Raw genomic sequence first — 13683 nt, 5'->3', positions numbered from 1 at the left:
TATTTCATCTGACAGCAGCTCATGTGAATATCAGGGCATTCTTCACAAGAATGCTTCTTAAAACAATCAGATACGTGTTTATCACAGTCATCTTCATTCACCTCGACATCAGGGTCTAACAAACTATTAAAGTATTTAAACCACACATCAGGGGAAATAGAGTTTCTGGAACAGGATCTCCCAACGGCACGTTTTACAGTTTTTCAAAAGAACCTATCTTAAATTTTGATTTTGATTGGATATATCGGCTTAAATTTCCATCACAATTGTATCTTCTAAACTTATTGTGATACATATATTTTCCAGTTTTAAGCTTCTGACAGTCACCTTCAAACCATGGTGGCTGTACCAGTCGACATTTCAATGTTGTGGTAGATCGCCGGATACCAGTGTTATTTCCACACAAACACAGGATGTCTGTTAATTTCATAACAGCACGACTGATGTTGTTTATGTCAAGAAAAGCCATAAAATCATTCGACATCAGCTTAGTGTTATAATCGATAATCGAATGTAAAAGTCAATCCTCCTCTCATCAGGTAACTCAGTGAAAGAAAAGGTAGCTATCTCTTTTAACTTTGGGTGGCATAAAGTCTCTCGAAAATGAAATCGTATGCGATATATATTACTTTGTTCATTTTGACAATCTCACAAGTCTTCTACTAACATTGCAAGTTTTGTTGAAACATCGGAACTCATTTCGTAGGGATCAAAATAATAGGGACATCTATTGTCTAAACAATTATTCCGCTTCAGAACTTTGCCCACTCAGAACAATATTCGGTGGGTAGCTGAGAAGATCACGTGCTATCTTAGGTGATCAATGAAGTTATAAGGGTATAATGGATCTTATTTATGTTCTAAAATCATTGATTGACATTTATCAAAATTTCAAAAAGGAATTGTTTTGTGTTTTCGTGGATTTCAGTAAAGCTTTTGATACTGTTTGGAGAAGCTGTCTTTGGTATAGATTAATTCAGAATAATATCGATGGAAAATGTTTCTGTATCATAAAGAATATGTATGAACAGATGCCTTTCCATGCAAGAGCGGTGTTAAACAGGGTGAAAATCTATCTCCCTTCCTTTTTGCTTTCTACATAAATGATCTTTACGAACATTGTGGACCAGCTTGTCATGAAATTGAAAATATTACTTTACACTGACGATGCTGTCATTTTAGCTGAAACAAGCGATATGTTGCACAAATCTTTGAATGCGTTTGACCAATATTTTAAAGAATGGAAACTTAGAAAGAATTTAGAAAAAACGAAGGCTGTTATATTTTCAAAAGGATACTGTTAGAAGAAATACGTTAAATGGTACAACTATTGTCATCTCAAATGAATATTTGTATCTTCGAGTACTTCTCACTGGTAATGGTGGGTTCGTTAGAGCAATCAAACGCCTTTCTGCACAAGCTACTAAGGCAATGTTTGTTATCTTCAAAAGCATTCGTCAACTTGATATTCCGATAGACTGCCAATTGTTTGATTATCTTGTTAAACCAATTCTTCTCTATGGAGCCGAAGAGTGGGGGTTTGAAAATGTTGCCATCATCGAACGTGTCTATCTTAAATTTTGGAAATAATTTTGAACATGAAACAATCAGCTACAGATTTTATGATATACAGTGAATTAGTTAGATACCCCGTCAGTATATCCGTTAAAGTTAGAAGTATATCAAACTAGACCAAAATGTTATGTTGCAATGACAAATTAAATACTATTTTTATCAGGTCATGTACAATCTATATCCTTCAAATACTGATATGTGTTTTCCATTGTTATCAAGTGTCAAGCGTGTCCTCCAAGATACGGGGTTGTATTATATCTGGCTCAGCCAATCTGTACCTAGCATTGTTTGGATTAAAACTAATGTACAGTTCACTCTAATTGATCAGTTTAAGCAGTTATGGTGGCGCTCTGCTGTCGACTCATCGAAGGATAATTACTATGTAATGTATGAGCATTCTTTATTTTTAGAACCTTATTTGTTACAATTATCTTATTACTACAGACACTGGTTAACTCAATTTAGAACTTCAAACCACAGATTGCCCATTGAAACAGGACGTTAGTGATGAACTTCACTTTCTATTATACTGCGCAGCACTCAGATGCCTCAGACATCAATTTCTCCCCCGACTTTTTTTTTTGTAAGCATCCTACTATTGAAAAAATTGTGTATCTAATGAAATGTGACTCGTCACCACTTAACTCTAATTTTGCCAAATTCAGCAAACCTGACTTTGTTCGGTGTTTCAATAAAATATCAAATTGCTGTGTGTTCACTGTGTCACGATATGTGATTTTTTAAAATAAAATTACATTTCTGTTCCGCTCCGTTCTGTTCTGTTCTGGTAGGACCGTAAGATGTAGAAATCATTTGATGCTTGTTAGTGTGAAAACGGTGCAGTTTCAATGGATTAAGATTGCTTTTCTACAAAATATTAAAAAAAGCGTTCACCCAGGCAGCGAAATATGCCATGTGTACTTGAGGGTTGACATGTGCTATACATCAATGTGAACAACCTGAAAAACATACGTGACTAATATAACGTTATATACATTATTGGTGTAAATATGGTGCTTCGCCAGACCGTTGTCTTACGAAGGCAGGTAAAAATGTTTGCTAATGTTTTGCGGCACTTTTCGCATAGATAGGGAAATGATCTTCCTAAGGGCACATGCTTCCTCAGAAATGCTATAAATAGTCTCTTCTGTTAATGTTAAACATATTAATATGTCTTGTGCAGTTCACAATGATCTAAGAAATAAAATGTTTGAGACGATATGCAATCTCAAATCAATATCTGATTTTGTTGGAAAAAATTAGACGATCAAATAGTTGTTGATTTTTTTCTCTGAATCTTGTGAGATATTTGGCATTTGGTTATTTAAATATGGGAGAAAGTATGTTATTTATACTAGAAACAAAGGCATGGGAACACTCTAAATATAGATAGTCATTTAGAAACACACGTGGTGGGGTCATTAAATAATCTTAGGTAAGTGAAACCTTTTGTGTGTGTAATGGGCACCTTAAACGACATGCTAGAACATGTACTGAAGCAACTGTTCAACGTTTGCGTGAGTTTGAGTGAAACAAAACAATGAAACGCGAAAAACGGGGGTGTTGAAACACACTGGCACAATGTTTGATTCAAACACCCGGACACAACATCCTAGTACATGTGGAAAACAGACTTCCTTCCCATGCCGCCTTCATCTGTTAAGGGCACGCGAGACCATTGACGTCGATCCCAGAGACCATAATGTCTACTGCATCTCAAACGCACCTGCCTCTGACATGATGTAGTGGTGGACGAACCGTAGGTCGCCTACAGTGGAGTCTGGATACCTTTAAACGCCGACGGCCGGTGCTCCTGGATATCCATACGTATTTTTAACATTAAAGTGTTCTGTCTGAAGATCTGTTGCGTTAAGGAATCTGTTACTCATGTGCCGATCATCCCGGACGGTTGTGACTCTGGGGTGGCCTGGCCGACGGGCAGATTCCATTGACCCATTGGCTTGAAATCACTGTGAGCAGTGATTTCTACCAGTAGCACACTTACCCACATTATCGTTTAATTTAGACGGATTTCCATACTGAAATTTGACAATCTGAATAACATTTTGCCACTCATAACAGAATGTATCGGACGTTAAAGAACGCAATAATGACGTATCAACGTGATTTCCATACCATGGAGAAAGTCTGTAAGACATTCATTGTATGTGACAGACGGATTGTTGTACAGTATTCATGCTGTACAGTATCAATACTGTACAGTGTCAGTTCTGTACAATGTCCATGCTGTATAATTCCAATGTTGTACAGAATCCATGCTGTACAGTGCCCAAACTGTACAGAATCTATGCTGTACAGTGTCCATGCTGTACAGTGTTCATGCAGTACAGTGTCCATCTTGCACTGAATCCATGCTGTACAGTGTCCTAGCTGTACAGAATCTATGTTGTACAGTGTCCATGCTGTACAGTGTTTATGCAGAACAGAATCCATGCTGTGCAGTGTCCATGCTGTACAGTGTTCATGCAGTACAGTGTCCATTCTGTACTGAATCCATGCTGTACAGTGTCCTAGCTGTACAGAATATATTCTATACAGTGGTCATGCTGTATAAACTCCCTCCGATACAGTGTCCATGCTGTACAGTGTCAAAGCTACACTCATGGAAACGAGTAAAAGAACACTTGGAAGTACAAGTGTTACTTTATTTATTGCCAGAATTTCACCCACAGTGAAATACATACTCTGTGTAGACACCTGGAAGAGAAAGGGAACACTCGTACATTCATGTGTTCCCTTGTTCGTTTCCATGAGTGTAATAATATTCAGCCATCTTTAACGGCTATTCCATCAAAAAGGCCCAGAAGAACATGATGACAACGCAAGAGACTTGCAGTGAAAGGGGTTTATCACATCACATTTTTCAGTTAAAGATATTCCATGCCAGTTTAATAACCTTTTCCTCATGTAAACAAAGCACATCCGTTAACAAAATGAAATGTTTAGGATTATCAATTCACCTGGAACCGCCTCGTCCAGACAATGGAGTTTCAAGGCGGAATGATGACCATAGCGATCACAAGAGTGAGTTTATTGGTTTTACTGTGACATCGTGTATCTGTAATATCAAATACATAAGTAAGTATGAATGTGCAACTTCTGAAAATGTATTCTCTGTTATTCGTAAGGCGGACAAGACGTGACAATCTCCCGTATCCTTCTTTAAGTTTACGCTATTTGAGTTTTCATTCCTAAGCAAAATAAATTTTGTCTGATTTTGTTGACTGCTTCCACAGAAAAAAAAGGTAAATATATTGCATTTATCTCCAAAATATGAAAGACTGACTAAACCCTTTCCTCTACAAAGCTGTATCGCAGGCCCCATATGACACAAAGGCAGTTTGTGTGTGATCGTGAAATGGGAGCCTACCTGTACATTAGGTGGAGTCCCGAGGGCAAAGATCACAACCGCAGCGATGTCTTCAACATCCAGAGCCTGGAAATGAAGCTCAACGTAACTGATGTAGTTTAGCATCCGTAAGCAAACCGAGAGGATCTCATCCAAATATGTATTGGTATGATGTACATCAACACGAGTGAATAAAGGTACAAATTTTATCAACGAGTGTTGCAATATTTGATACCGGAAGACACTGGGGTTTGATTCTATTTCTAATAAAAATCACTCTTGTTTAGTTTAAAATGAAAAGTGTACATCTGTGAATCCCATAAGACGTACAGAGGTCATAACATTTTGACATCATCAACATTATGATGTCATTACATTGTGATGTAATTAACCATTACTGACAGTAACAGATACGGCCTCCGATCATTGATATCCATAGAATTGAAAGAAACGTTGTTACTTTTTTTTTTTTTTTTTAAAATTCTTGACCTGAACCAGCCTGAAAATACGAGCAAGAACTTAATATTTCATTACCTACCCCTTGGTACATAACTTCAGGATTCACATCGGCCGACTTCATTCGATACAGGATCTCAGTCCTCACTAACCCGGGGGACACAGACTGGGACACAAGACAGTGAACTTACATGACAGACACCATCATTATCAAAATCCATTTTCAACAGTAGCTTGGACTGGCATAATTGATAATATTAAGTGGAAATCATTCCGAAATGTGTACAGTATATGAAGAACCTTTTAGCAACATCCTGTATTGAGATGGTTTCCGTCGCTTTGCCCTAGGTTTGCATCAATATCGAGAAAGCCGCCAGAATACCAGTTGGAATTGCTATTAAAGTACGTACCGTCACTTTGATTCCACTGTTGATTTCCTTCAATTCTTTGATTAGACCTTCATGAATAGCTGAGACAGCAAATTTCGTAGCCCCGTAAAAGTGACTTGCCTTTACCGGCCCCACAGTTTTCCCAAGCACACTGTCAGCATAAGAACATATGCTAAATGATGGGGTTGGAACATTGTTTTTGTTTGTTTTATCCTACATGTGGTGAGCAATATGACAGTTGTTACAGCACTTCCTAAAACATGACGAATACGTGGCGGCATTGTTTCTGAGGTCCAAAATCGCCGAGGCACAAGGCGTTTCGCGATCGGTTTGGTACCGTTGTTCAACGCCTCACTCAACAGTATTACAGCTCTGTGGCGGTCTGAATATAATCGAGTCTGAACCAGACAGTCCAGTGATCAACAACATGAGCCTCTTACAACAAGCATGGGTTACTGAAGACCCGGGGTACAATAAGAAATGATTAATCTAATTGTAAAGAAGACCACGGGATTCCTTCTAGATTCCACGACGAGAATGACGTACCGTGGGCCGTTTCTAATCCCGATTCTCCACAAGCAAATGTTGTGTGCGTGTGCTTCTATTGCAATGAAATTTTAATATTGAAAAGATACTGCATGAAATTGTTTCTTATTTCTATTCTTTACGTGTCTTGAACATATTACCTCGTGATATATCGGTGTTTGGTAACAAAACGAAAATAAGAAACATTCTGTTCCTGATACTAGATTTCCATATATGAAAAGTTGAACCTACCTGTTAAGCAAGATGATGTGTCCATCATCCACCTTCCTCTCCTGCATGGACCTGAAGGCCTCTCTGGTGCACATGCACAGACCAAGGATGTTCACCTGTAACAGAATACATTTACAGGGAACCAAGGTAATATTATTATTTTCATTTTTGTTACTACAAGGTCGAACAATATATATCGTGTGTGATTAGAAAAAAAAACGCGTATTTCTTTTCTAGAAAAAGCACCGACTGGCCTGTTTACGTTTTCAGGTTTGTCAAAACCACACTTGTGCTCGTGGGTTTCAACAAGGTACACGTCTGAGACCTGCATTATTTCTGTCTTTCAAACTATATTAATGTGATGCGTCAAATCCAGCGTTAAATCCACCGAACTCAGTCGCTCTTATGAAGTGTGTACTGTGTATGCCGATTTGTTATTGTATAGCGCCATGAATCATTGAAATAGAAAAGGCAAACTGGCGGCAACTTAACAGCACTCTTCTAAAAGCATAAAAGTAGTAGTATAGCCTTTTGGAGTCTTGAATAGGTCCTTGAGATGATGCCTCCGTTGGCCGTCTTCGTTTCCAAGTGGTGGGTGTATATTGCAGTGGGACACGGTGTGCGTGTCTCAACAAGTGCATAATATCTAAAACTGAAAATTTAAGGTTAAATCTGTTTTAGTATTTACGACGTACTTCTGTGAAAGCATTCTGGCCCAGACCTTTTTTCTTTCACTTCATACACTTAAGAATACATACAAGGCAGACATGAATATGGAAATTTTCAATGATCAATATTTCACTCATCTTATGCATGTCAAAAATAAGTGTAATGAATACACCCGTTCACAAAGGGACTCGATCCTGGCACCTTCATGCTTCCTGGGTTACTGGACTGGCGCTTTAGCTCGCCCACCGCGCAACCTACACTGGATGCCGCATGTCGTTCATACCAGAGACCATGTAATCTATTATATGGTCTCTGGTCATACCATTATTGAGAAATATCAGCTTAGGTGCTTAAAGTGTGCTTAAAACATTTGCTCGTCACGCTGAAGATTCCCACATGGATGCTATAAGTGTGAAACCCATCTCTGTTGTCCATGGCTTGATAGTGCTGGAATATAGCCAAACGAGCCGTTAATCTTAACTCATTTACTCACTCTCTCACCGCGAGAACTCCCAATCAACAGAGGCATGTATGTTGTGTCCTACCTCTAGCATTTGCTTCCATCCCTGGGTGCTTCCTGTCAACAGGGGGTCGCCATAGACCAGACCCGCGTTGTTGATGCACACGTCCACCCCTCCAAGGTCAGGGTCAGCCTTGATCGTCTGGAACATTGCCAAGACATCTTCTTCCTTGGATACATCACAACGAACTGCCTTGACCATGCCAGGTTCATTCTTTAGCTCAGCAGCTAGTTCCTGATTGGGGCATTGAAATCGATTAAATCGACTGAAAAAAACTCGTATTCAGTGTACAGTAATAGTACATACATGTAGGGGTGTAACGATAGATCGAACTATCGATGCATTGCAATTATTTACGAATCAATAGCAATTAATCGATTGGGAATATGAATTTCTGTCAATAATTGGATTGTTGCTGTGAATATTGATAGCAAAACGATTGTTCAACGTATGTGCAGCGCAATAAAGACAGGAAACCACTCTGGTATCAGTTACATGTATCCGTTGATTTAACATGTTATATTTGGTATTACAACTTCTTAGTAAAGTACAATTTTAGTACTTTTTGAGTTGAGTAAAATTCGGGATTCGAACCCGTACTCTCAGAGCCATTCACCTAATCGCAAGCTCGCAAATACAGCAGCCTGACCCCAATTCCGTTAGCGTTTTTAGTTATTTATCTTTTATTTGTTGTTGTCGCTGAATGTTAGAAATATTTGTCTAAAATTTTGATGATCGTATCCTTTATTTGATGATACAATGTTTGAAGCAGAAGTGTTTGAAATTCCCTCTGGTCATCAAGATAACTTTAGCTGTCCACTTGAATATGCTTGACTATCTGGCCAAAGTGAATAAATCTTTGACTGCAATATAGGATGAAAAACCAACCTAACTTATGCTCAGTTTGTGTTTTTGGTTTGAAGCTTTTGATCATTGTCATACACAACCACTGCAACAGAGGCAAACTTATGTTTTCACGTTCTTTTGTTCTGAAGTTTATCTAATATCGTAGCGAAAAGATACGTTTGATGGAAATTGGTGGTGGATTTGCTTGAAGCCTATTCATTAAAACTAAAACGAAAAAGAAATGCATTTGTTTTTATTTCAAAGTACATGTGACATCTGAAATGTAAAAAAATTAGTTTGGTTAGAACTCATGCAATAGTTATCGCAATAGAATGTATCAATAGACTATCACTTTCACAATAGTATGTATCAATAGTCTATCACTATTGCAACAGTATTATCAATTGTCTATCGCTGTCTCAATAGTATGCATTAATAGACTATCACTATTGCAATAGTATGTATCAATAGACTATCGCTATTGCAACAGTATGTATCAATTGTCTATCGCTGTTGCAACAGTATGTATCAATTGTCTATCGCTGTCTCAATAGTATGCATTAATAGACTATCACTATCGAAATAGTATGTATCAATAAGCTATCACTATTGAAACAGTATGTATCAGTTGTCTATCGCTGTCTCAATAGTATGGATTAATAGACTATCACTATCGAAATAGTATGTATCAATAGACTATCACTATTGAAACAGTATGTATCAATTGGCTATCGCTGTTGCAACAGTATCTATCAATTGTCTATTGCTGTCTCAATAGTATGTATCAATTGCTGTCTCAAAAAAGTATGCATTAATAGACTATCACTATCGCAATAGTATGTATCAATAGTCTATCGCTATTGCAACAGTATGTATCAATTGCCTATCGCTGTCTCAATAGTATGCATTAATAGACTATCACTATCGCAATAGCATGTATCAATAGACTATCGCTATTGCAACAGTATGCATCAATAGTCTATCGCTATCGCAACAGTTACTTTACCTAAGTAGTCACCCCTAGGGATGTGTGCATAAGAATCACCGTCACGAATGTAGACCAAAATGCTTTCTTCAGAATATATATCTTTGTCGATGAGAAATGATTCCCAATGCCACATACATACAGCGTAATTGATTCAATGATATGGACAATGTTCCATGTCATGGTGCCCACCACCTTGACGCTGAATATAATCTGATACCGAAATATTTCCTCAGTATAATTAATGTATTCGTTAACAGCTGGACTGATCTGTACATAATATTTTCATGTAGCAGTAAAAGATTAAATGTTTGCAAGGGTTTGGAATAAATTGTCACATTTCCCCTTAATTTCTCCTCATCACCTGTCTTCTCCTTGGGTTTACCATATGCACTTTATGAATTTTCTAAATTAATTATCCTCTACTTTTTTTAATGGTATATATCAGTATTTCACAGATAGGTATTTTGGCATTGAAATTAAACTACATCTGACAGATGAAGAACACGCATAGTAGTATATAACAAAATTATATTGAAACCAACATTTAATGACAGTAACAGGTGTTCATTGAAACTGAAATTGTGTCCAACCTGTGATGTGCTGCATGCATTATAAAAGGGAAAAGTGCAAATATAACTGAATTCAGATCACGATATCCTGTAAACCCGTGTTCTATAAACAGCAGGTTAGGTCATAAAATGTAAGAGCTGAAAAGAAAACAAAGCCGTCAAGCAGTAAATTATCCACACAACAAATATTATTCTTTAAAACCTGATCGGCTTGCATATAGACATCTGCAAACGAGTTTTATCACAAAGACAAGTTTTGCCAACCTGTATTCACTACAAAGATGTTTACAAAAAACAACCGGACAAAATCCAGCACGAGGACTGTGTGTAGCGTGTCAGTCCTGTGTGTGGCCTGCCAATCCTGTGTGTAGCGTATCCGTGCTCTGCGTAGCGTGTCAGTCCTGTGTGTAGCGTGTCCGTGTGGCGTGTCAGTCTTGTGCGTGGTGTGCCAGTCCTGTGTGTAGCGTGTCAGTCCTGAGTAACTGCATGTCAATGATTTGTGTAATGTGTCAATCCTGTGTACATCATGCCAAATCTGTGTTTAGCGTGTCAGTCCCGCGTGTAGCATTCCGGTCTCGTGTCAGTCATGTATGTGGCGTGTCAGTCATGTGTATAGTGTGTTCTTCGTGTGTGTGGCGTGACAACCCTGTGTGTAGCGTGCCAACCATGTGTGTAGCGTGTCGGTTTTGTGTGTGACGTGTCAGTCCTCAGTGTACCATATCAGTTCCGTGTATCGTGTCACTGCTTAAGTAGCGTGTCGATTTTGTGTGTAGCTCTCCGATCTTGTGTGTAACTTGTCACACCTGTGTGTAGCGTTCATGTCAGCAATATCTGTAGTGGGTCAAGCCTTTCCGTAACGTGCCGATCTTGTATGTAGCGTGATATTCCTCTTTGTAGGGGGTCGATCCTGTGCGTAGCGTGTCAGTCATGTATTTAGCAAGTCAATCCTGTATGTTCCGTACTGATCTTGTGTGTAGCGTGTCGATCGTGCGAGTATCTTGTCACACTTGTGTGTAGCATTCATGTCTTTCCAGATGCAAGGAAGGTTGAAATACCTCAGTGGACCAATGTTTCTTTCAATCTGAATATGTAATCATTGTATGTTTCTCATACATGTGGTATTTGCTCAAAGGCAGCGTCTGTAAAGCACGGAGGAGGTAAGCAAGCTGAAAAATTAAAATGACAGAAGGCAGCGTGTAGTGGATATTAAGCACAAGGATTCACAGTTTGTTTGGTCAGACCAAGTAACATGTGCGGGCCCGTCAAAAGATGCTGATCGACCATTTTCAAGACGTCCCACATTAAATGCAAGAATACAAGATCAACTGATCCGAACCAGGACTTTCGAAATGGAATTAAATTGCTGCAAAATTTAAGGTTGGGTGCGTAATACCATTTACGGGCAAAGGTTATTCCAGAAATGGTCTTCTCCTCCTCAATGCTCTACGACCACATGTTCTGCAACCACACAACTATCAACAGAAGAAATCGATCCGTTTAAAAAACATGAGCTACATGTAGGTGTCATCGTCTTTTCTATGATTAGATGATTAACTGTAGCCTTGATAAAAAATGAACTATACTTTGTCGAAGTTTCTTCCACACCTCACTACCCGTTTAAAATTAATAGAGAATTAAGTGTAGCCTGGAGAAAAATATCACCTGTATTTTGACGATGTTTCTTGCACAGCCCACCACCTTCATGCCATGCTTGACCAGTGCCTTGACCAGCCCCGCACCGATACCAGCCGAGGCCCCTGTCACAAGAGCTACACGTCCCGACCACCGCTGCATGTCTGAATCTGTGATGACTACTGTAAGCAGGTGATAGTACCTATCAGTTTTCGTTACATCCACACGTGTGTGCAGTTCCATTTGCAGTCAGCGCTGTCACAATTTTGATTTAAATAGTTGATTTATTTTCAAGTATGTATTTTTCAAATAGTATTGAGGGAGAAAACGAATACAATAACGGTATACTCGTGTTAATGTTTCGCATGATGGTGTTTATGTTTTCTATGGTGGTAGAATAACACTGGAGACACTGATCGACTAATATGTTCAATTGTTCATTTCTGTAGACACAAATACCCTAAATAATCAAATTAAGGTATTCTGTGTATTTAGAAATGAGGTAAACATATGCTAACATCGATAAGAAATTTCGGTCAAAAGAGTCTACGATTCTGGCTACCTCATGAGAAAGTGTTTTGGAATCACTAACAATAAGAGATGGTACCAGTTGTTCTGAAAATGTGACATACTATCTCCTACGTAGGTCATTGTATCTCCTACGTAGGACTTACTACACAGCATGACTTATAATCACCTACGTAGGACGTAGTATGTCATGCAGGAGATGCTCTCTATATATTAATATATATTAATCTGAAATAGTCAACTTAGTTCAACCAGACACGGAATCCATTTTCATTTTTTGACTGTTTCAGCCATTGTTAGAGTCTACAGCCATGTGTTTCATTTACGTTTAGAGTCTACAGTTGTGTGTTATATTTACAATTAGAGTCTACTACCACGCGTTTAATTTACTCTAAGAGTCTACTGTTTCCTTCGCCATTAGACTCGTGTGTTGAACTACACTACCCATCAAAAGTTTGGGTTCCACTAGTGTAAATGTAGCCGTATATTTCAGTCAACTGTTCTAAACTAGATTTGGCAAATATTTCATACTGTTTAAAGGTACTGTTTACACATAAACTGATGTATAATAAAACAAATCCACAACGTTGAAAAGATTATTGTCATGTGTTCAATAAATGACGAAACTCGGTGAAACATGACAAATTCTTATCAAACCTTTACACCAAAACGCAGCAGTTCACATGCACGATATTTGCACATACTTTTCAGCTTGATGAATCATCCTCGTGCAATTTATCTGTATAAGGTTTGCAGTTGTTTCCCCCAAGTTGGTGGAGAAATTCAGCTTCGTTGTAACCATGTATACGTATATAACAAATAGTGAGAGTTTTGAGTGAGTCTAGCAGACTAGACTTTCATGTGTTGCACCGACTGTAGTACTTTACTGCCTCCCGTTCAGTTTTCTCTATTGTTACACGTTGCACTTAGTTCACTGTTGCATGTTGCGCTTCGTTACATTTTTCTATTATATAGATGTTTCAGAGGTCCTTGCACATTAGTCATACCCTACGTGCACAGACGTGTCTTAGACTATCGGTGACAATTCATGCGCAATTATTCACTTATACTTTTCTCCACGAGTCAAGTCAACTTGCAAACAATCACAAAAAAACAAACGAGAGTTATTTTTTATCCAAACTAGCCTCATATGAAGACAAGCAAAGCTTTCGGAGGACGTGTCATAACGTGAATTTCATCAGAAACTTCTCCCTACTCCTCTGTCTATGTGTGCGTGCGTGCATGACTGTGTGTGTGTGTGTGCGCGCGCGTGCGTGTGTGTGTGACAGAGAGAGTGCGAGAATACCCATCACTGCAATTAGATCCAGGTTGACGTCACCCAAACGTAAAACACACACACACACTTACACTAACATGAATATGC

At 38.5% G+C, this 13683-nt stretch overlaps 1 protein-coding gene across 1 annotated transcript; it reads right to left on the bottom strand.

Moving 5' to 3' along the window:
- Nucleotides 1-4426: 4426 nt before the first annotated feature.
- Nucleotides 4427-12012, bottom strand: LOC137284982 (dehydrogenase/reductase SDR family member 11-like). Its single transcript, XM_067817075.1, has 7 exons — nucleotides 11802-12012; nucleotides 7761-7970; nucleotides 6568-6662; nucleotides 5812-5941; nucleotides 5484-5567; nucleotides 4967-5032; nucleotides 4427-4654 (listed from the first exon to the last, which is right to left on the bottom strand). The coding sequence occupies exons 1-7, from the start codon at nucleotides 11931-11933 to the stop codon at nucleotides 4613-4615; spliced, it is 759 nt and encodes a 252-aa protein (XP_067673176.1). The 5' UTR covers nucleotides 11934-12012; the 3' UTR covers nucleotides 4427-4612.
- Nucleotides 12013-13683: the final 1671 nt, after the last annotated feature.

Source organism: Haliotis asinina, chromosome 5 (assembly GCF_037392515.1).
Source record: "Haliotis asinina isolate JCU_RB_2024 chromosome 5, JCU_Hal_asi_v2, whole genome shotgun sequence".
NCBI classification, from domain to species: Eukaryota; Metazoa; Mollusca; class Gastropoda; order Lepetellida; family Haliotidae; genus Haliotis; species Haliotis asinina.
This window is presented reverse-complemented; position numbering and strand designations above follow the sequence as displayed.

Excerpts from the sequence above, each read along its gene's own strand:
- LOC137284982 (XM_067817075.1), bottom strand. The coding sequence starts at position 11,933 with ATGCAGCGGTGGTCGGGACGTGTAGCTCTTGTGACAGGGGCCTCGGCT. Across the intron at positions 5,568-5,811 it reads ACAGTGGAATCAAAGTGACG|TCTGTGTCCCCCGGGTTAGT; the intron begins GTACGTACTTTA and ends CTTGTGTCCCAG. Across the intron at positions 5,033-5,483 it reads CTGAAGTTATGTACCAAGGG|GCTCTGGATGTTGAAGACAT; the intron begins GTAGGTAATGAA and ends CTTCATTTCCAG.